The sequence below is a fragment of the Patiria miniata genome, unplaced genomic scaffold (genome assembly GCF_015706575.1).
Source record: "Patiria miniata isolate m_02_andy unplaced genomic scaffold, ASM1570657v1 HiC_scaffold_7, whole genome shotgun sequence".
In the NCBI taxonomy this organism is placed as follows: domain Eukaryota; kingdom Metazoa; phylum Echinodermata; class Asteroidea; order Valvatida; family Asterinidae; genus Patiria; species Patiria miniata.
Genome location: NW_024037074.1, coordinates 28,722,986 through 28,746,226, shown reverse-complemented (window position 1 = coordinate 28,746,226; position 23,241 = coordinate 28,722,986). Strand labels below are relative to the sequence as shown.

Sequence of the window (23,241 nt, the reverse complement as noted above, 5' to 3'; positions counted from 1 at the left end):
TTTAAAAAAAGGAGTGTTGATGTTTTGTAAACTGTTTTGATATATCAACGCTAAACATATATTTAAAATTAATAATTCTTATTATGCCTGTTAATGGTACCAATAGCAGACCTTTTGTTTATTATTATTACACTGAACAGTATTTCTGTTAAATAATTTGTCATTGTTTCGACAAAATAAAAAATAAAAAAACATTTGGTTGAGAGGGGGGGGGGAACACAGCTCCTGTATATTTATGCATGGTGATTATTTATTAATTAATTGATTGACTCCGGGTAAAGGAGGAAGCCACTGAATGAGGTGTAGTGAGAGATGGAACCACTTTGCGCCCTACCATACATGGAAACATACACCGTGTCTCCTCGTTGCAGAACCAGCACCGCGCTTCCAGACAACTGACCAAGTTGATTTGATGTACCATGGGTACTGATCACCGTGTAGTCGTTTTTAACAAGATGGATGGTAAGGCTACCGCTGTTGCTATACTTAAGAACAGAAAACGTAAATACGTAGGTGCCCGGCACACTACAGGTGAACGAACCGGTCTCGAGATCAAAGCTGGTACCCGGCAGAAGGGTCTCGGCCTGCTGGAAGGGCAAACGGGTGTCGTGACTCGTAGAGGTATCCGAGTGGCTCGTCCTCACCACGGTGAATGCTACCCGCTGGTTGGAGTCGGCTGGTGTCTCCCCTGGCTCACCCTTCTGACCTTTGACACCAGTTTCCCCAGTTCCTCCAACAAAACCAGGTAGCCCTCTCGGACCTATCTTTCCGGGCAGACCAATCCCATCGTTACCTTTAGACCCAGTGTTCCCAGGTGCTCCCTGCTCACCCATAGGTCCAATAGGGCCAATCTCACCTTGCTGACCTGCATCGCCCTTTGACCCCGGCTGACCGTACGGCCCCATCGGTCCTACTGGCCCAGGCAGACCTGGTATGCCGGGTATTGCAGCAGGTCCCTGGCAGCACTGCTGACACACCTGAGACGCAGGACCATCGCCATCCGAGGGAACCGGCCCAGTAACGAAAGCTCGGAGCTTGACAGAGTTACCCAGAAGGAGGGCGATTGACAGAATGGTGGCCACGCAGATCTTCATCTTCAGAGAATGTGTCGTCAGTGGCCTATCCAAGAGCAAGGGGATAACATGTAAATAAAAAGGTGGGTTCTTTTTAAAATCTGTTGCCATGGCAACTACGGTCAATCCACACTTGTTGGTATTATTGTTTTGCCCGCCGATAAAAGTTTGGTAAGGAGACCGAATTACATTATTTTTCTTATGTGACGGCACGCCCTTTTCACGGTCATGATAGAATCAATTAAACATCATCACACCGACCTCGATGGTTTGCTCTTGAAATCTTCAAGATCAGGTCCGAGAAGAGATCACAAGGAGTTCAGTCTAGGCTGAAAAAAAATGAACAAAGAAAACCGGTTACGTTTATACTTGAGTAAGGAATGAACTTATGTTATTATTGGTTTGAATTATATTGTGAGGTTTTTTTTTTCATTTTTATGAATCATCATTCGAAAACAGGAACAATTACACACTTGTAAATAATGGACAAATTATTATTTGACCAGTCCTGGCCGAATACCTCCGGAAAAACAACATGTTTTAATGTGGCTATGTGAAATTTCTGAGGTAACTAAATGCTGCCTGAAATCACCATTTAATTTATTTCAACACATTCATTAAAATTAAAATTCAATCCTCCCCCAAATGTATGCATTTTTAGGAACTATCAAGCGATTGAAGAGTTTTTTTAAGCATAATGTGAGTTTTTAAAACAGCAAATTCTTCATACCAATTGCTTTTTTCCCGTCCAATTGCACAACTTGCCCGTTCAATATTCGAACACGTTCATTCAAATGCGAATATAAACGCGCAAGCATTTTCAAACCCAGTTGAATTTGACGAACGATCAAAATATTTAAGTGTATCTTCACTTTACGCGTAAAGGAGTAGGTAATTTAGGTATTAAGGTAACTTCGCCCCGGCAATAAACTCTCTGGATCCGCCCTTGAAGATATTATGTGGCACTGTTAAAACAAAGTATAAAATTACATAAGGTTTTGATAAAATTGTATAAAGGAACGTACCAAGAAAATATAAAATGTCAGAAGAAGGAAACATGAAACGTGCATATCAGAAGTTAACAATTTATTTAGCAATATAAGAGACACGGCTTGCTGACTGTGGTTTCCTAAACGAGAACAAAATACACTTTATTCTGGCAAGTGCGCAGAAGAGACCCGATAATACGGCGTTGTCTTTGCAGTGAAAAACACCCTGATTGCCACAACTGTAACACCGACGGGAGGCTCCGAACGCATCCTTGTCATCCGTATATCCACCAGCAGTGGACCAGCCAATCTGTTGAGCGTTTACGCCCCAAACCTCTGCTCTCCCCTGAGTCAGGGCTCAGTCTGTTGTGATGGAGAAACTTCAGAGACCTTCCCAATCTGCAGGGGAGTGAAACAAGGATGTGATCTCACACCGACCCTCTTCGGAATTTTCTTCTTTCTCGTGATGTAGTAAAACTTACATTGCGCTCATCCCCTGAAGGCGTCTACCTACACTCAAGAGCTGATGGCAAACTCTTCAACCTTGCCCGCCTGAGGGCCAAGACCAAATTGACAAGTGTACTACTGAGAGAAATGGTACTTGCAGATGATGCAGCTCAAGCATCACACACAGAGACAGGGCTCCAGCAGTTGGTTCGCAAGGAGTTCGCTCTCAACATCAGCAATAAGAAGACACATGTCATGGGCAATGAAGTCGAAACCTCACCGTCCATCTCTATAGACAACAAGACTCTAGACTCTAGACTGTGTGAGCACGTTCACGTACCTCGGATCAACAGTCTCCAACAACCTGTCACTTGACGCAGAACTGAGCACACGTCTTGCCAGGGCCGCCGCAGTTATGGCCAGGCTGGCAAAGAGAGTGTGGTCTAACAAGAACCTAACTGTGTGCACAAAACCCCAGGTCTACCAAGCATGCGTCACCAGCACTCTGCTATACAGCAGTGAGGCCTGGACCACCTACACCAGACAAAAAAAACCGGCTGAACAGCTCCACCTTCGCTGCCTACGCCGCATCACATGGCAGGATGCCGCATCACATGGCAGGAGAAAGTCCCCAACACAGAAGTCCTGGAACGTGCCCACTCCACCAGCATGTTCGCCATGTTGAGCCAGCACCGCCTCAGATGGCTCGGTCACGTCCACAGGATGGGCTCCAGTCGTCTTCCAAGGGCCATCCTGTATGGCGAGCTTTCGACAGGCTCCAGGCCAATTGGTCGTCCGAGCCTACGCTTCAAGGACGTGTGTAAACGCAACATGAGGCAGACTTGCATAGACCCAAACAGTTGGGAGGAAGCTGCCCAGGATCGCAGTGCATGGAGGCAGACAATTGCCGCAGGGGTCCACCGCGATGAGGAGAGGCACACCTCCTTGCTGCAGGAGAAGAGGCTGAGGAGGAAATTGCTAGCAGCACCCCCACCCCTGTGTCAGGCTCCTCTCCCTTCGTCTGCGCTAACTGCGCCAAAGACTTTCATGCAAGAATTGGACTACTCAGCGACAGCCGCCGCTGCAAAAAAACGACAACCCCCGGGCGCAGTCCATCGTCAGTATTGACGGACGGATGCCTACTACTACTTACATACTCTTTATGCTAAAGTTCAAACAGGATTTCTAAGTAAAGATTGGCCAAATTGTCCCAGTTCGACGGTGGGCGTAGTGGAGGGGGATCCCTAACTTCTTTAAATATCACTCTAGCACCTTTATTTTTAATCGAATGACGTGTTAATGTTGACCAAAATGATTTAAATGCATCAACAAACACAGTTTTCCACAAAATAACTATGCTATTCTGATGCTTAATTGCGAGAAAATGTAAAATATAAACCACTCACTTTGATGTAAAATTCTTGAATTTTACCAGGAAGAAATCCTCAACACGTGTGCAGATTGCTGGCGGAAAAAATACCAATTTATGAAAATGAGTAATTGAGTTATTTTCCGAATAAATTAGGGAACCGATATCATACCAGTGAAGTAGAGTGGCGATAATATATTACAGGTGGACCACCGCAGTTAAGCTACAGTCTTTACAAGAAGAATTATTTCCCCGATGGTGGGAAATCAGCGCACCTGTTTGGCTATTAGCATCAGCCACCATCTGTTTGTCAACCACGAATGTGTCTAGGAAAATCTTTAAGGTTTAAGAAAATCTGTTCCATAATGGGAAACCTTAAACACTGAAAATATTGCTTTTTTCAAAAAGATATTTAACAGAGTCTACGTGACATTCTCAGTGGAACCCTGCATGCAAACATAGCTCAATTCATCTGAAAGCTGGTGCTTTAAACGTTGAAGTCGGACAGCAAAGCAAAGCGAATGATTTGTAAAAACATCAACTATGAACATGATTCCTAGAAATGAATCCAGCTACATAAAGCAATTTGAACTTGAATAAAGTGTGATCATGGTCCGGTCCGTTCGTATGTGCCCCCTCTAGTTTATTCTGACCAGTGACACTTTTATCACGCAATGCTTAAAAGTAACGCTCAGGCCTATACGTGTATAGTGATCAAACCGGAATGGCGCACTGTGAACTAGTGGAATGACACAGTTTAAAAACAAAGCACAGAGGGTAATGAGATTATCCCAATTTTAAATAACACAACCTTGGACAGGATGTTTGAGATGTCCCGATTTCCTTTATACGTTCTTCCGTGGCCAACTTCCGCATAACCTTTAATCCTGAATTAGTTAGAGTGATTGCCGAAAAAAAGGTGAGCGCATCGCATCGGGATTGTATGTTTGATACAATTAACAGGGAAAACTGGCAAGAAAATAAAGGGGGTGAATGGTCAAACCGATATTATGGGTCAAGTGTCGAGCTCTCGCAATATTTCTTTCTTTTAACCAAACTAGTTTTAATTTATCATCTGAAATATTGTGTAAGTGCGTGAACAATATGCAATTTCATGTAATACGCTCTTGAAAACCTTCAGCCAGGTATAACTAGAAATCTGTCGAACCTGAATGGCAATAAAAACTATACAACTTGCATAGATTTATAGTGTGCTATCGGTAGTGACAACAATTCAAGTGAATTTTCAAGAGCTAGAGAAATCAGTCAGAATTTTGGACAATTGTTTGTTGAGAGTGCACCATGGAAGTAGCAGCGATAATATTATCATACAGGAATTCCTTTTTCAGAACAAATAAAATGAAAACCCTGATTATTTGCTCTAAACATTTATTTGTCTGAAACTTTGGCCTCACAAAATGTTGGTATGAATCTGCATCAACTGTTTAGACTAAGAGCTTGTTCAGCTATATTGTATACATTATAATATCTGATGATTATTAAAGCACCTATCGATAAGTTATCGAGTTAACGTAAGGAAACGGTATCATCATGGTCGGAAATATTTATATCTCGCCGTTTTGGCTATAAGCAAATTTGTGTCAATGTCATATATCACAAAAGATCAATCCCAAAGTTAGCAGAATTATCTTAAAGATTGTTTCCAACACTCACCGTGCAATTCTTGTTCGATCTTGCAAACAGTTCTCTCGGGTTGTTGTCTGGACGTGAACATGAGCTGCGGTCGTTGTGAGGAGTGAGCCGGCAGCTTGTGACTTAAATATTGACGTCGATTTCCCGAACAGTGACTGAGGAACTTGCAAGCCCGGTTTGTGATTGGCCCCTGCGCGCTGCCAATCACACATCACTGACTCGCTTCATATTAATCAGACGGAATTGATGTTAATATTGCATCGTCACATGTGAAGCTTGTATCACCGACACTGATAAAGCCGCATCTGATTAGTGGAATGCGCGTAGGGATGTCAGTGACACATTCAAACGCGTGGATTGTGATTGGCACCTGTCAATCACAGACCACTCACTTGTGGTCACCAACTTGTTGGGTGACTAACTATGATTGGTGGATAGAATAATGACGTACACCGGTCATACGTGATTCAATCAGTGTTTGTTTTGCGCATCGTGTTATTTAATGGAGCCACGCATTTGGTGGCTAGTATTTTGTAGTCAAGTTATGCAGTCTACTTTTTTGATGGAAAAACGAAAGCGTAGTAATTTATCAGGTGCATGTACAGTTGCCGCCCTATTACGATGAAGTATACATATTTTGCAGATTGCAGCCGTTCCCAAAGGCAACTTAATTATAACCATTCATCTATCCCCATCCACTTGTCAAACTTGTCGGCCCGGCCAACTTCTCGGCATGCAATCGACCTTGCACCTGCAGAACCCCCTCCTCGCTAATTGAGGCCCTCCCACCTCCGCTCATTGAGCCCAACCTATACCTAAAACCAAACACATAATTATGCCAACTCCGATCTTGACCCTCGCCTAATCAAACCTAATCCCAAACTTACCCAACTGCTTTGATCAAACCATATGCAACAAACTTCTTTCCTTAGGAAACACCAGCCTTCAATACCCTGATCTCCAAGCCAAGCACGAATCCCCATATTGAACTGCTGCACCCACCATCCCTTCCCCCTCCTAACCACCCTGGGCAGCCAACGGCGGATCCCGAACCAATATGCTGAGGCGGAGAAAGGGGTGCTTATTAAATGCTAGAGTGCTGTTGTTCCCCTTTCTATTAATAGTTTCGTCGAAAGGGAGAGGAACATTAAATCTATTTTTACAGTGTCACGATCAATCCTGCTACGCGCCTCTACGCATGTACATATGTATATAACTTGTAGCCAATCAGCACTCTCCCAAGTCCCGCGCACGAAAGGGTGTTGAACAATACTATAATTTATACGGTGCTGACCCGCATTCGCGAAATGCAGTGCTCGTGTTATGTAATGTTACGTTAAAACCGGCCATGGTAATTGTCGTGTTCGTCCATCCTTTGTTATTGTCCTGATTAGGTACTTGTCTGTATGGTGGTCCGTGTGATTGAGTTAAGGATGATCAGTTAGTGTTGTTTGAGCTATGATAGAGTGAGCTTGACAGTGTGAGAGTGAACCGACCGACAGCTTACGACCTAGGGGTACGGCCTGGTATGAGACAGGCCCGTGGTCGATTCCTAAAATTTCAGTTAGGATCGAACCCTTCGTCCAGTTTGGCAAAATTCAGTGCCAAAATCCATCATCTACCCAATCGTCAGGTCAGAATTGTCGGTGTACTGTAGCAACATTCAACCTATGGGCGCAGACTCTCCGCTCAAGTTTATGCAACCAACAATAACCGTAAGTGTTACATAATTAAAATATGTTTATAAAGAATTAAGAGTTCAGAGAGATCCAAAGTTTAAGTCGAATTTAACTGGGGACAAATTGTTGAATTTAGTGACAAGGAAATATTAGATGTTGATAAAATGGAAACATGCGTAAGCCAATTGAAATGATTGATTGTGAACTACAAATGAACTTGTGGAAATTCGGTGTTAAAAGCAAACCAAGAATTATGATGAAGAATGAGTATGGTTTAAAGATGAGTTTATTATTGAGTGGAGACATGTTGTGTTTAAAGGAATCATAAAGGTTTTAAGAGACTTATGAAAACCACAAAATATTGCATGGGTTTTGGATAATATTTCCTGTTATAGATGGCCGACCCCTTCGACCAGACTTTTGCTTGACCCGCTTTGCATGATCTGAGGGATTTTCACTGACAGAGGACCATTGAGCATAGCAGTAGCAGTGAGCACCAGATCAACCGTCGGGTCGCTGAACGGCGAGTTACAAGTAACTCAAAGGAGTTCCATTGAACACCTTAGTAAATAAGAACTGTTTGGGGAATTAATATACAAAATTGTAATTCAAATCTAAAAGAAGTGGAAGAAGACATATTGGTCAGTGAGTTTGATTGGTAATTATTGTATTGTGTTTATCAAGAAATTAACGGAAACAAATCATTGTACAAAAGCCATTGGATACTATTTAAAGAATTGTCAAAACCCAAGATAGGGTGAAGAAGTACTGTAAGACTTTATTCTCGACATCAAGTTCGTTTGTAAATAAATTGTAAATAAGTTTCTGGTAAACTGAAGTTCCAAAGTTTTGATTATTTTGGTGTGAGATATAGTCCGGGGTCACCAAATACTATTAGTTAGATTTGAGAGTGACATACAGCATTAACAGTCGGGTCATAAAATTTGTTTTTCGTTTGGTAACCAATCGAGTGCCACTGTTTTTAGTCATTAACTCATCAATTTTCTGCTGATGACAACTAACAGTTTTCCCCGCTAAAATAGGCCGGCCTATAACAATACCTACTGAGAAAATTTGAAAAGACGGTGGCCCATATTCTACCGAAAGTCCAAAATAATCACTAAGTGTGCCCCTGATTTCCAGCGGAACAATACTTCCCACAATTCCAGAGAGTACCTGTTCTTTTACCTATCTAGGGTGTGTCGTTTTTAAAGTATTTTCGAGAGATATTACGCTGCAAAGTTTTACACATTGGCGTGGTTCATTAAACGGACCTTAATTTAGACTCCTCATTTTCTGGAGGAAGTATTCAAAGAGTTAAGCGCCTCCCCTGAATCCCAGGCAGGCTGAGTGGTGAGGCACGCCCTCTCTAGCTCTCCGGGTTACGCCACTGAGTTTGAAGTGACGTATCGTATCTCAACATCCGGCCGGGACCATGAGTTTGACCAAGATGGGAACGTATAGCAATAATATTTTTATTGAACTAAATCTGCCATTGGATATTTGAAATTCACGGGGGGGGGGGGTGTTGGGACAGCTATAACCAGTGGCAAAGAGGACAGGACGTCCGTACTACGCCGTCTAGCCTTAGGAGCTGGCCGCGTGTTTAATGCGCATACCATTTTTACTAAATCGGGTACACAGACTTCACTGCTGCACTTGGCAACCACCCTGCCCCTAACATACCTGCCCGTAAGCTGACGTGGGTTCAACTTTCACCCTATCCAGTCTCTCTCACCAAGGCTTTGCCACCCCCCCCCCATCTCACCCATCTACCATCAATCTGCAGGACGCAACCACCTAATTAATGTTTTACAACCTTCAGACCCAAACGGCCTAAACACCTTGCCCCTCAACGGCGGATACAGACCCAAATTGTCGATGTGTTTCCAGTTATGTTAGGCTATGAGTGGGTTAGGGGAGGGGCAGGTAAAAGGGCCTGATACCCTTCAAGCTGGCCGTTACAGAATCGAAAAGCGTGGGGATGCGTTTCATTTTTCCTTCATTATTTTTCCTGACTACATTATACTAGCATTTTTGGTGGCTTGTGCGTAAAGCGCTCGCCTCTAACCAAGGTGACCACGGATATTTAAAAATTGCTGAAGATCCTGTTTTACTGGTAACAATAATAATGTCTGCCTTTTGGCGGCCCAGTGTCCGGAGAAAAAAAGATGCATGGGCCTGACATCCAGCATTTTTCATTTTGTTCTGTCTACATGTTTTAGCATTTTAAAAATCCGTGGGGTAAATGGGATAAGTAGACTACACCATCGTCTTAGTGCAATTCATTGTTCTTGAGGAAGTAACAATCGGCATCATATTTTGCTCCCCGCCTCTCATCTTCAATCCCTAACCCCCTCGACACCACTAATCATTCATCATCCACCCCATCCATCCTCATCCAATGTTAACCCGGCCTTTCATTAACACGATCCCAAAATCTAGAAGTCAAAACAAACAAAAATGGAAAAAATACAGGTAATTAACTGATTCTGTTTGCAATAATTTGTAGTATCAAAGGGATTAAAATTGTTATCTGTAATCACAGATGTAAGTACTTAATAAGAAATTATTTTGTTCGTAAAAGTCAGACTGTGATTTGCTCGTTCATTTCAACGACAATATTTCTCTGTAATTTTACTTTCTTGAGAGGAATTCGATGGAATGGATTACGAGTGGGACAAGGTTTTCCACATTGTTAAAAGTTAAATGTTCAATTAAAGTCATGTTCAAAATACAGTTTTCGAGTATTTATATTCGATACTGATTACATGTTATATGATTAATTAATGTGCTTAAATTGGTTTAGCTGCTTAACAGAGCACATCCTCAAATGTATACTTGGAAATTTTCGTACAATCAAATATGTACTACAGAATCATAATTGTGTAATCTACTGATTTAGCATCACATTATCAACTGAAATTACATTAAATCGTAAACAATTTCATCAAAGTGAAAGCTCTCAAACTCAACTTTTAACATGAAACATAAACTCAATTACACATTACATGTATAACATGGGATACAAAATAAAGTGTTTAACAAAAGTTTAAAGTTCTTGGTTCTCTGTGGCGCAATTTGAAACTCTTGGTTTTTTTCAAGAAAAAAAGTTTCCGAGGATAAATAAATGATATCACCAGACTTTATTTAATCTCTGGCTGTATACGGAATGCGAAATGTAAATGAAAAAAAACAACAGCATTATTTGTTTAATACATGCATTTGTTACTTTCCAGACAGACTATTGTAACGGTTTATGGTTTTTTTTTTCATACGATTACCAGTTTAAGAAATAACAACATATATGCAGAAGGAAGGGTCGTACGCCCATACTTCAGGAACTACGTTGGCTCTCGGTTACGGTGTGGAATGAATTCAAGATTCTTCGGTACTTTTCCAACTTATCCGCCATGGTGAGGCAGCGCTACGGTACTCCACAGAGTAACTATCAGTTCACCTGTTTAACATTCGTACTAAAAGCTGTGATGGGGTTCAGTTTAACCTTCCTAATGTTCGTCCAAAGCCTGGCAAGGCATATAGTGACCGTGCAGACTTCCGCATTTTTTCAGCAAAAAATAATGAATTTGAAGGGTTTTTTTAATCACAGCTAAAACTTTCTTTTTCAAAAGTCATATATTTAACTTCTTTTTAATTATGACTGTTTTTTTTTACGCAGTTTTGATGTCTTGTAAAGCGTTTTGATACTTGAAAGTAAAATGCTTTGTATTAAGAATCAAGTATCTTTCTTATTATCATGACATTGAATATTTTTCTTTTAATTCATTGGTTTATACTGTTGTGGCAAAATGGAAAGCGAAACCAAAAAAATGCAGCACTGCTCCTGTATATTTATGCGTTGTGATTTGATTCTATTTATTTAATTATACATTTATTCGGAGAAAAGGAGGAAGCCACTGAATGAGGTGTAGTGATAGTTCGAAGTACCCTGCGCCCTACCGTGCATGGTAAGATACACCGTGTCTCCTCGCTGCAGGACCATTACCGCGCTACCAGACAACTGACCTTGTTGATTTGTTGTACCATAGGTAGTAATCACCTTGTGGTTGTTTTTAACAAGATGGATGTTTAGGTAGCCACTGTTGGTATACTTAAGAACAGAGAACGTAAATACGTAGGTGCCCGGCACACTACAGGTGAACGTGCCGGTCTCGAGATCGAAGCTGGTACCCGGCAGAATGGTCTCGGCCTGCTGGAAGGGCAAACGGTAGTCGTTACTCGTAGAGGTATCCGAGTGGCTCGTCCTCACCACGGTGAATGCCACCCGCTGGTTGGAGTCGTCTGGTGTCTCCCCTGGTTCACCCTTCTGACCTTTGACACCAGTTTTCCCAGTTCCTCCAACCAAACCAGGTAGCCCTCTCGGACCTATCTTGCCGGGCAGACCAATACCATTATCACCTTTAGACCCAGTGTTCCCAGGTGCTCCTCGCTCACCCATAGGTCCAATAGGGCCAATTTCACCTTGCTGACCTGCATCGCCCTTTGACCCCGGCTGACCGTACGGCCCCATCGGTCCTACTGGCCCAGGCAGACCTGGTATGCCGGGTATTGCAGCAGGTCCCTGGCAGCACTGCTGACACACCTGAGACGCAGGACCATCACCGTCCGAGGGAACCGGCCCAATAACAGAAGCTCGGAGCTTGACAGAATTCCCCAGAAGGAGGGCGATTGACAGAATGGTGGCCACGCAGATATTCATCTGTAAAAAAAAAAAAATCAGGGCCTAAAATTACAAACAAAATCACTACATAAACTGAAAAATTTGTATACGAGACATAATTTGGAGGAATCATTATTCAGAGAATGTGTCGGCGTGATATGGCAGTGGCCTATCCGGGGGCAAGGGGATAACATGTAAATGAAAAGATGGGTTCTTTTTAAATCTGTTGTGCTTTTGTTTTCAGTCCTGCTCGGGAATTCACATTCATGCATACGTTTACAAAAGTAGAATAAAATCCAGCAGTTTAGCAAGATCAGTGGCGAATCCAGGGGTGTGGAGGAGGCGCCCTCCCCCGGCAGTGACCGAACATTTCTAAAAAAAGGGCAAGTTTCGATTGAGAGAGCCCTACCAACCTCACCCTGATCCCGGCACAAACTTCGCCCCCGGCAATAAACTCTCTTTGAAGATAATGTGGCAGTGTCAAAACAAGGTATAAAATGACATGATGTTTGGAAAAGTTGAATAAAGGAATGTACCATATTTTTTTTCAAATGTCATGGAAGGAATCATAAAACGTGCATATCAGAACTTAACCATGTATTGTTAAGTGTCTATCAAGTGACAGAAAGAATGAACTTTTTAGCACTCGCCCAAAATCGGCCTCTTACGAAGAAAGACAGATTTTTATATTGAACAGTTATTTTTTTTAAATCACCATTTGAAAATAAAACATATAGGCCTTGATGAAAAAAAAAAAACCTGAAAATCAATCAAATTTCTTTTCGACAATACGATACGGCTGGTTGTAGGGGAGGGGATCCCTCACTTCTTTAAATATCACTTTCGCATCTTTGTTTTGAATTGAATGACGTTTTCTGTTTATAGTGGTGACCAAAACGTTAACGGTACATACACAAACACAGTCTGCCACAAAATACTATGATATTGTCAAGCTTAATTGAGAGAAAATGTAAAATGAGAACAACTCAACTCGATGTAATGTTCTTGAATTTTATCAGGAAAGAAATCGTCAACACGTGAGCAGATTGCTGGCGGAAAATAATACCATTTTTTTTTAAATGAGTTATTGAGTTATTTTCTGCATTGATATGAGAAACCAATATCAAACCAGTGAAGTATAGTGGCGGAAATATTACACGTGGACCACCGCAGTTAAGCTACATTCGTTACAAAAAGAATTGTTTCCCCGGTGGTGGGAAATCAGCGCACCTGTTTGGCTATTAGCATCAGCGTCCATCTGTTTGCCAACCATGAATGTGTCTTGGAAAATCTTCAAGGTTAAAAAAAATACTATTATTGCAAACCTTAAACACTGAAAATGTTGCTTTTTCAAAAAGATATTTTACAGAATCTACGTGACATTCTCTGTGGAAACTGCATGCAAACATGGCTGAATTCATCTGAAAGCTGGTGCTTCAAACGTTGCAAAAAAGAATTATTTCCCCGATGGTGGGAAATAAGCGCACCGGTTTGGCTATTAGCATCAGCCACCATTTGTTTGTCAACCATGACTGTGTCTCGGAAAATCTTTGGGGTTTACGAAATCAGTACTATTATTGCACACCCTAAACACTAACAATATTGCTTTTTCAAAAAGATATTCAACAGAATCAGTGGAACCCTAAATGCAAAGTGAATTATTCTTAAAGCTGTTGCTTCAAACGTCGAAGTTGGACAGCAGAACTGACGCCCGAATAATTTGTACAAAAATCAACTATTTACATAATTCCTAGAAATGAATCCAGCTAGGTAAAGCAATTTGAACTTGAATAAAGTTTGATCATGATCCGGTCCGTTCGTATGTGCGCCCTCTAGTCTATTCTGATCAGTGACACTTTTATCACGCAATGCTAAAAAGTAACGCTCAGGCCTATACGTGTATAGTGTTCTCAGTTTTCAATAACACAACATAGGACAGGATGTTAGAGATGTCCCAATTTTCTTTATACGTTCTTCCGTGGCCAACTTCCGCATAACCTTTTATCCTGAATTAGTTAGAGTGATTGCCGGGAAAAAAAGTTGACCGCATCGCATCGGGATTATATGTTTAATTCAACAAACAGGGAAAAATAGCAAGATAATAAAGGTGGTGAATGGTCATATACTGATATTATGGGTCAAGTGTCGAGCTTTCGCAAGATTTCTTTCGTTAAAGACAAAAAGTTTCAATTGATCATCTAAAAAACTGCATTAGTGCTTGAACTTCACTAAAAATAGGGAACTTGATGTAATACACTCTTGAAAAACCTATACAGCCAGGTTTTACTGGAAAAACTGGCGAACCTGAATGGCAATTAAAACTATAAAACTTCCATGAACCTATAGAGTTTTTTTTTTACTTTTCAGTATTTGGGCAATTACTGTGCGTCGAGAGTGCACCGTGGAAGTAATAGCAAAAATATTGTCCGACATGAATTCCTTATTAAGAACAAATTTAAAAAAACAACAGATTTTTGTTCTAAGCTTTTATTGCCTGAACATTTGGCCTCACAACAAGTTGGGTTGAATCCGCATCAACCGTTCAGACTAAGAGCTAATTCACCTATAGTCTATACAACATAATACCTGGTGATTATTCAAGCACCCATTGATAAGTTATCGAATTACCGTATGGAAACGGGATCATCAAGGTCTGAAATATTTATATCTCGCCATTTTGGCTATAAGCAAATTGTGTCAATATCATATATACAAAAAAAATCAATCCAAAAACTATCAGAATTATCGTAAAGATTGTTTCAAACACTCACCGTGCAATTCTTGTTCGATCTTGCAAACAGTTCTCTTGGGTTGTCGTCTGAACGTGAACATGAGCTGCGGTCGTTGTGAGGAGTGAGCCGGCAGCTTGTGACTTAAATATTGACGTCGATTTCCCGAGCAGTGACTGAGGAACTTGAAAGCCCGGTTTGTGATTGGCCCCCAGCGCGCTGTCAATCACACATCACTGACTCGCTTCATATTGATGAGATGTTACTGTTACATTGCCACACGTTACACCCGAAGCTTGTATCACCGACACTCAAACAGCCGCATCTAATTGGTGGAATGATTGTATGGATGTCGGTGACACAGTCAAACACGTGGAATGTGATTGGCACCTGTCAATCACAGACCACTCACTGGTGGTCACCGACTTGTTGGTTGACTAACTCCGATTGGTGGATAGAATAATGGAGTACATCGCCCATACGTGATTCAATCAGTGTTTGTTTTGCGCTTCGTGTTATTTAATGGAGCCACGCATTTGGTGGCTAGTATGTTGTAGTCAGGTTATGCAGTCTACATTTTTGATTGAAAGACGAAGGCGAAATAATTTAGCTTGAAAAGAAAAGGTAATAAGAACTTTAATTTATTGTGTGCATAATATCCAGTCCATGTACAGTTTCCGCCCCCTTACGGTGAAGTGTACTTATTTTGCAGAACCCAGCCGTTCCCAAAAGACAACTTAATTACAACCATTCATCTATCCCCATCCACTAATCAAACGTGCGCTCGGCTCGGCAACTTCTTGGCATGCAATCGACCTTGCACCTGCAGACCCCCTCCCCCTAATTGAGGCCCTCCAACCTCCGCTTATTGAGCCAAACCTATACCAAAAGCCAAACACATAATAGGCCAATCCCGATCTTTACCCTCGCCTAATCAAACCTAATCCACCAAACTCACCCCAACTGCTAGGATCCTACCATTTGCAACAAACTTCTTTCTTAGAAAACACTAACCTTCAATAGCCTGATCTCCAAGCCAAGCACGAATCCCCATATTGAACCCCTGCCCCCCACCATCCCTCCCTCTCCTTGCCATGCTGGGCAGCCAATGGCGGATCCCTAACCAATATACTGAGGTGGAGAAAGGGGTGCTTATTTAATGCTAGAGTGCTGCTGTTCCCCTTTCTATTAATAGTTTCGTCGAAAGGAAGAGGAAGAGTAAATCTATTTTTACAACATAAACAGTCGTGTAGTGACATTTGTTTTTCGTTGGGTATTACCTATCGAGTGCCACTCTTTTTAATAATTCACTCATCAATTTTCTACTTATGACAACCAACAGTTTTCCCCGCTAAAATAGGCCGGCCTATAAGAATACCTACTGAGAGAATTTGAAAAGACGGTGGCCCTTATTCTACCGAAAGTCCAAAATAAAAGTGTGCCCCTGAGTGTGCCTGATATCTAGCGGAACAATACTGCCCACAATTCCATAACAGTACTTATTCTTATACCTATCTAGGTTTTGTCGTTTTTAAACCTAGTATTTTTGAGATATGTTACGCCGCAAAGTATTACACATTGGCGGGGTCCATTAAAGGGACCTTAATTAAGACTCCTCATTTTCTGGAGGAAGCTTTCAAAGAGTTAAGCGCCTCCCCCGAATCCCAGGCAGGCTGAGTAGTGAGGCACGCCCTCCCTAGCTTTCCGGGTTACGCCACTGAGTTTGAAGTGACGTATCGTTTCTCATCATCCGGCCGGGACCATGAGTTTGACCACGATGGGAACGCACAGCAATACTATTTTAACTGAAATAAATCTGTCATCGGATATTTGAAATTCACGCGGGGGTGTTGGGACAGCTACAACCAGGGGCAAAGAGGACAAGACGTCCGTACTACGCCGTCTGGCATGAGGAGCTGGCCGCCTGTTTAATGCACAGACCATTTTTTTTACTAAATTCAATTCAATTCAACATGTTTTATTAACAAATCACGAATAGCAGCCACAGCTGAATTGCACGTTATTTACATTAAAAAAAAAATACATTTTTAAACAAGTTAAAGGCCTTACCGAGTTACAAAAAAAACAAAATATGACATTAAATACTAATATTAGAAAAAGTTTCAACATTGTGCATACAGATCTGACTAAAGAAACTTGTCTATATAGAGAAATACATATTATTGTTACAGACTGTGTTGCAATCAATTTATCTTACTTTAAAAAGGGGGCATTCAAATTGCGTTAAAACTTATAAAAGACATTCAAAAAGGTTGCAGGTAATAAAATTATAGTTTCATTTAGGATTAGAATTATAAAAATGAGCCAGTGGGGTATGAGTTTAAAAATTGTGCAAGATGTCTGGCAGTCAAATTATCTTATTTAAATGAAAGTTAGTATTAAAATAACGTTAAAACTTGTAAAATACCATAAAAGCTTGCAGGTAGAAATCAATTCATATTATTTGGGATTAGAGTTATACAGATGTACCAGATGAGGAATGGCACTATTTTGCATTCTATTTATTTTACACTTACGTTGTGGGACTTTATTCGAATTTCTTAGTGTACGTTACATTTTTGGACGAGAAGGGATAAATCCTTAAATTGTTCAGTTTGTTTCAATGTTCTTTCGATGAATGATGTACATAGAGATTCTCTTCTTTGTTTCAAGGGGGAAATCCCGAGCTCACATAGCATCTCGGAATAACTGTTATAACCACCGCGTCCGATGATTATTCGTAGAGCTCTTTTTTGGATGCTTTCGATGTGGTCAGACTGGGCAGTGGTTAATCCCCCATCCCATACTGGTGCTCCATATTCAAGAAGCAGTCTGATGTAGCTGTTGTAGATAATAAGTAGATCCTGGACAGGCAAACAGTGGCCTTTAAGCAGACGGAGCATGTAAAGTTTTCTACCTGCACGTTTAATGAGGTCGGTAATATGTGCGTCCCATTTCAAATTGCTCTGAATAAGTATGCCAAGAAGTTTAATTGATGGCACTGTTTCTAATTGATGATCATGCAGCATGAGCGAAGGTGGTGCTGGGGGGTTTAGGTACATTTCTTTGGGTTTAGTTTCATTTTGTTATCCTTCGACCACTGTACCAAAGAGGAGACAGCTGACTGCATGCCCGACAATTGGTTTTGAGTTCGGCATTCGACAAGAGTCATGTCGGCGACATATGTGTAGGCGTTTATAACATTCGGTGGGGACATATCGTTGATCATTGCCAGAAAGATGATTGGCCCTAGACGTGTGCCCTGCGGTATACCAGAGTGAAGAGTGGACCAATCAGACTCGGAGGTTTTGTACCGTACTCTTTGTTGACGTGATGTGAGGAAGTCTGCGACCCATGGGATGAGCGACGGACGAACACCGAGGTCCAATAACTTAACAATTGCTATAGTGTGGTCAATACCGTCGAATGCTTTTGTAAAGTCTGTCACAACAATTGCAGACGAAGCTTTTGGAATTTCAGCGTTAGCGTAGACTTGGTGTAAAATGTTAATTAAGCAGTGGGTAGTTGACAGGAATTTTCGATTCCCAAATTGGTTTGGGTCCAGCTTGGGCTGGATATCACTGAATATCCATTTGGCTATGAGGCCTCTAGTCACCTTCGCGAAATGGTCTGTGAGAGAGATTGGGCGGAGTTTATCCAGTGTAGGGGGATTTGTTTTGGGTACCGGGATAACGATAGCTCGTTTCCATTGATCGGGCACAATGCATTGTTTGAAAGATGAATTAATAATATGTGTTACGGGTGTCGCAAGTTCATAAGAGAATGTTCTCACAATCCTCGCGGAAATGTCTTCTGGACCTCCAGCTGTCGTGCGTTTGATTTTCCCCAGTGCCTCTGTACATCCCAAGGATCAACCTCAGGACATGGTGTTGAAGAAGGGAGGTAGGCCGGGAGTTTTGCAAGGTTTAGTGGTTCTAAATCACCCGCAATAGATACGAAGTGTTCATTGATTGCATGATTTACCCCTGGGATAGTGATGGGCGAGTGGTCTTTATTGGTGTCAGAGAGCACGCGGATTTCACGATACCAGGATGACGGATTGTTTTTCTTGAGCCTCTGAATCCGCTTTGAGTAATATTCCGTTCTTGCCTTTTTGATAGTTACGATGACTGCATCTCGGAGCCGTATCCATTCATCAGTCTGTTTATTATAGTACGCTTTTGACGGCTGCGGATAAGAAGTTAAATTTCGGGAGTTATCCAGGGCTTCTCAGAAGAATGTACCTTAGTTACTCGGAGAGGGAAATGCGTATTTATAGCTATATGCAAGGTATTGTAGAATTCGGTACATTGTAGGTTGACGTCACTTTTATTGGTGACTTCTAGCCAATCATGTTCGCTGATCCATCTACCAAATTATCCATCTACCAAATGAAATCGGGTACTCAGACCTCACCACTGCACTTGGCACAGACCCTGCCCCTAACATACATGCCCGTAAGCTGACGTATGTTCAACTTTCACCCAATCCAGCCTCTCTCGCCAAGGCTTTGCCACCCCCCCCCCCCCCCCCATCTCACCCATCCCCCATCAATCTGCGAGACGCAACCACCTAAATAATGTCTTACAACCTTCAGACCCAACCCAACCTGAACACCCTGCCCCTCAACGGCGGATACAGAACCAAATTGTCGATGTGCTTCCGTTGTGTTAGGCTATGAGTGGGGAGGGGAAGGGGAGGGGTGCAGGTGAAAAGGCCTGATACCCGGCAAGCTGGCCGTTACATAATCAAAAGGCGTGGGGGTGCGTTTCATTTTTCCTTCATTATTTTTCCTGACTACATTATACTAGCATTTTGGGTGGCGTGGGTGGCTTGTGCATAAAGCGCTCGCCTCTCACCAAGGTGACCACGGTTCGAATCCTGGCCGCGGATCACATGTGAGTAGAGTTGTGCGTTGCTCCTCTCCTGTACAAAAAGGTTTTTTCTCCGGGCCCTCCGGTTTTCCTCCCTCCGGCAAAATCAAACACTTTCGATCTCAGGCTGTGCTACGTGGTCATATATGGGTCGATGTGGCCAGCAGCCATAGGCGCCTTTACGTGCCAGCGGCCCGACCACGTTGTAGCCGCGTCCTTCGCCATTCAGCATCCCAGCTGCAAGTAAGGATGATTAGCCTCCCTAATTATTAATTATTATATTTCCAAAAACCGCGGGGGAAATGAAACGAGTGGACTACACCATCGTCTTAGTAATATTTACTGGTCTTGTTCAATTATTGAAAGATAAATAACTATTGGTATCGGTTTTGTTGCGCCCCAGGGGCGGCGGAACGGGGGGGGGGGGGGCTTGGGGGGGGGGGGCAGATTTCCCAAGTGCCCCTTTTGCGGCCATAAATGTGCCCCCTCGAACAGTAGAGTGCCCCCTCAGGATACAACAAAAATGTCCTTAAAGTATCTTACTATTTCTTAGAAATAACCATATCCCAATAATGGTATAGATATTTTTGATATAAACAAGGAATATGAAAATCAAGTCCCAAAACCCATACAATACGGCCTGAAAAAGGGCACATAATGTATATTAAGCATATAATCATTGGTTTTTAAGAGCACCCCCTATGATGGAAGATGGTACCAGCCCCCCACTATTTGATTTTATGGAGTCCAAGTGTCCGGTGAAAAAAACGTGTCGACATTTGAGCACGGGTTTGCAAGTGCCCCTTTTTGGTGATGCCTCCCCCCAGTTTCAAACCCGTTCCGCCGGCGCTGTTGCGCCCTCCCATTTTCAACCCCTAACCCCCTCGACACACATCTGTACCGGGCCTTGAACACGAACCCTAAATTCAAGACGACAAAACAGCAAAATAACTATACAGCAATACAGTTTAATTCACTTGCTGGAGAATTCGATTTCATTCTTCCAGAGTGTATTACAAGGGGCATGTATGTCCCACATTATCAAAAACTAGCGTTTTCAAGACCTTGTTTTTTTAGAATTTATATTCTATATCTTATCACATGACATTACTAAATTAGTTAAGCTTTTAAACAAAGAGATATTATGAAATGTAAATGCACTTGAAAATAAAAAAAAACACTTTTTGTTCAATAAAATAATCATTTGCAATAGAATTATAACTACGTTTAACAATGCTCTGATAGTGTCACATTAACACCGAAAAAAGGCATTAAATCGTAAACAATCGTTTCATCAGAATTAAACTCTAAGACCAAACTTTTAACACGTTAAAAATCCAATGAAAATAATTTGGCACACAAGAAAGACAAAACAATAATGACATTTAAGAGTCATTGGTAAAATTCAAACTCATTTCTTTGGTTGTTTGGGTTTATTCAGAAAGAAAACAAATCCTTCCGATGATTAATAAATGATACTGCATTGGGCGTGTCTCCGCCGGGGTGTCTCTTTTTCCGGGGTAGCGTGAATTTAGCGTGAAATACAGACTCATTGATATAGTATGTTGCGTGTATAGGTGGTGATAATTAGTAGAGTGACCGCTCACGCGAGAGAGTTCAACCAAAAAGAGGGTGCCAGTGATTTAATCACATTAATGTTTGTAGAAGACATAATTATATAAGGTCTTAAGCAGCAAAGTCTTCATTTAAATTTTAGTCCAATTTTTCACCCTCGTCATTCAAAAATGCAAAACTTTCTTTCAGATGCATTTAAACACGGGCAAGCGTTTTCGCACCCGGTTGAGTTTAGCGAAAATATAAAAATGTTTCAGGGTATCTTCATCACCCGCATAACAAGTGTGCAATCTAGGTCACTTGTACATTGAATTCAATCTGGTAAATACGTTTACCAAAGTAAGACATTTCAACTAATACTAGGGTAAAGGTGTTATAAGTTTTCACAGGAGTCTGATTGTCATATGACAGCGGAAACAAGCCTTTATTTTCTTCAATGAAGTTTGGATGAGAGAAATTTATCGGGAATCAGTATTAACCGGAGTGTCTAAGGAGCAGCACCATTGATAGCTCCGGGTTTTTGGAGGTGGAGGGGCCACATTACCGGCTGGGGGGAGGGGCGCGGGCACACACCGCAAGAAAACACGCAATTGAAGATATTATTTGCCAATGGGGGCTTGGCAGTCGCTCGCTTTGTGGAGACCACTATTTATAAGGCGCCCTCTATTGATGGAAACTTAACACTATAGGTTTAATTAGCGCGACCCTTCTCGAAAGAAACTTCATTTTTTGTTTGACGGTTGCTCGCGAAATAGAATCTCCTTATGAGAAATACATCAAGACCGATTACTGGCCGAACTTACAACTTAATAAAACATCTGGGCCTGGTAGGCTAGGGTTAATGCCTGGCCCTAAAAAAACGAGTGTGTCATATTTCTTGGACGTTGACTTTCTGTTTTCATTCGGTTCGTATTTTTCGCGTTAAGATACTATAATTGTTTCGGTCAGACATGTATTTACTTTTTTATAGTGTGACAATATCCCCATAATATAAAATCTCATAATAGTACCCAGTCATCATGACAAATCACTGGATGAAATTCTAATTTTGAAATACAGAATTAACTCGTTTGGGGGGCAACAACTCAAGAAATACTACAAGTAAACAATTAAAATTTCAAACACCATGTGTTTGAGATCTACAGTTAGAAGTATTGCTAAAAAAAAAAAATAAAAATAAAAAAAATCGGGAAGTACGTGTAGTTATCACTTATGTCCTTAGGAGTCGATTTACAACAGGTCTTGGGGTGCAGCCCTGTATTAAAATTCCATAGACACCAGTGTTAAATGCCCATACTTTAAAATTCTTGTAAAAATACTCAGAACTCTCACAGGTATATAGTTGTACAGAAAAAAGGTCATTAACATGTCATCTGTTATTTTATTTTCCTTTTTTTGTGGGTTGACCATTGACTTTTCGAGATATCCTCACCCAAAGAAGGCGACCCCTATTTTTTCCCAAAGTGGAACAGTAGCCATCTTGAAAAACGATCCCTCCACACCATGACACAATAGCGCCACTTTGGAGCCCAATCGCATCGAAAATATTCAGAATTGGAATCCCCAAGTCTGGGCCAGAGGGTCCATTGCCTTATCTCTTCAAATCCCCAATTTTATGGCTCTCAGAACTCTCTAATAAAGAAACTTTTGAGGGTATAGCTTTCTCTCATTCACTTGGCGGATGGGTTTAGGCCTATTTACCGGTGTGCACCCTTTACAATCCTGCATGGGCGCCATTTTTTTTCTCCCAAACGTCATCCGCATAATTGGTGTACGGTGGGCGTTTTGGAATCTACTTTTCTAAACTCGTGAGAAGAAAATATAAATTGGCCCTAACCTACCCGGCATTTGTAAGATGAGCGTGTGAGGAAATCGTACAGCTTTCCCCCTATTGAGCCTTTATCACCAATGCTCTCTCTCTCATTCTAACCATCTCCAGGGGCGTAGCACGGTCTTTTTAATTGGGGGGGGGGGGTTAATTTTTGTTGAAAGAGCACTTGCACATCCGTGGTGAAATGTAGACAGGTTTTTTCTCCGGACGCTTGGCCCCCGTAAAATCGAAAAGCGTGAGGGGGGGGGGGGGGGGGGGGGGGGGCGGCGGGGGGGGGGGGGCTGGTACCATCTGTCGATGGGGGCGCTGTGTAAAACAAACGATTATGCACACAAACGGCC

The 23,241-nt window shown here is 41.8% G+C and overlaps 2 protein-coding genes across 2 annotated transcripts; both read right to left on the bottom strand.

Annotated features, from left to right (window-relative positions):
• Nucleotides 1-275: 275 nt before the first annotated feature.
• LOC119744648 (collagen alpha-1(X) chain-like) lies at nt 276-5,610 on the bottom strand (the record flags this gene model as incomplete). Its single annotated transcript, XM_038220705.1, has 2 exons — nt 5,553-5,610; nt 276-1,094 (listed from the first exon to the last, which is right to left on the bottom strand). A coding segment is annotated over exon 2 (819 nt), but the record flags the coding sequence as incomplete, so codon positions are not given.
• A 5,269-nt stretch (nt 5,611-10,879) lies between these two features.
• On the bottom strand, nt 10,880-11,930 carry LOC119744689 (collagen alpha-1(X) chain-like). Its single transcript, XM_038220756.1, has one exon. It carries the CDS (start codon nt 11,928-11,930, stop codon nt 11,103-11,105), a length of 828 nt encoding a protein of 275 aa, XP_038076684.1. The 3' UTR covers nt 10,880-11,102.
• Between the last annotated feature and the right edge of the window lie 11,311 nt (nt 11,931-23,241).

What these genes read in the sequence shown, in the direction of transcription:
- LOC119744689 (XM_038220756.1), bottom strand. Translation starts at nt 11,930, where the DNA reads ATGAATATCTGCGTGGCCACCATTCTGTCAATCGCCCTCCTTCTGGGG.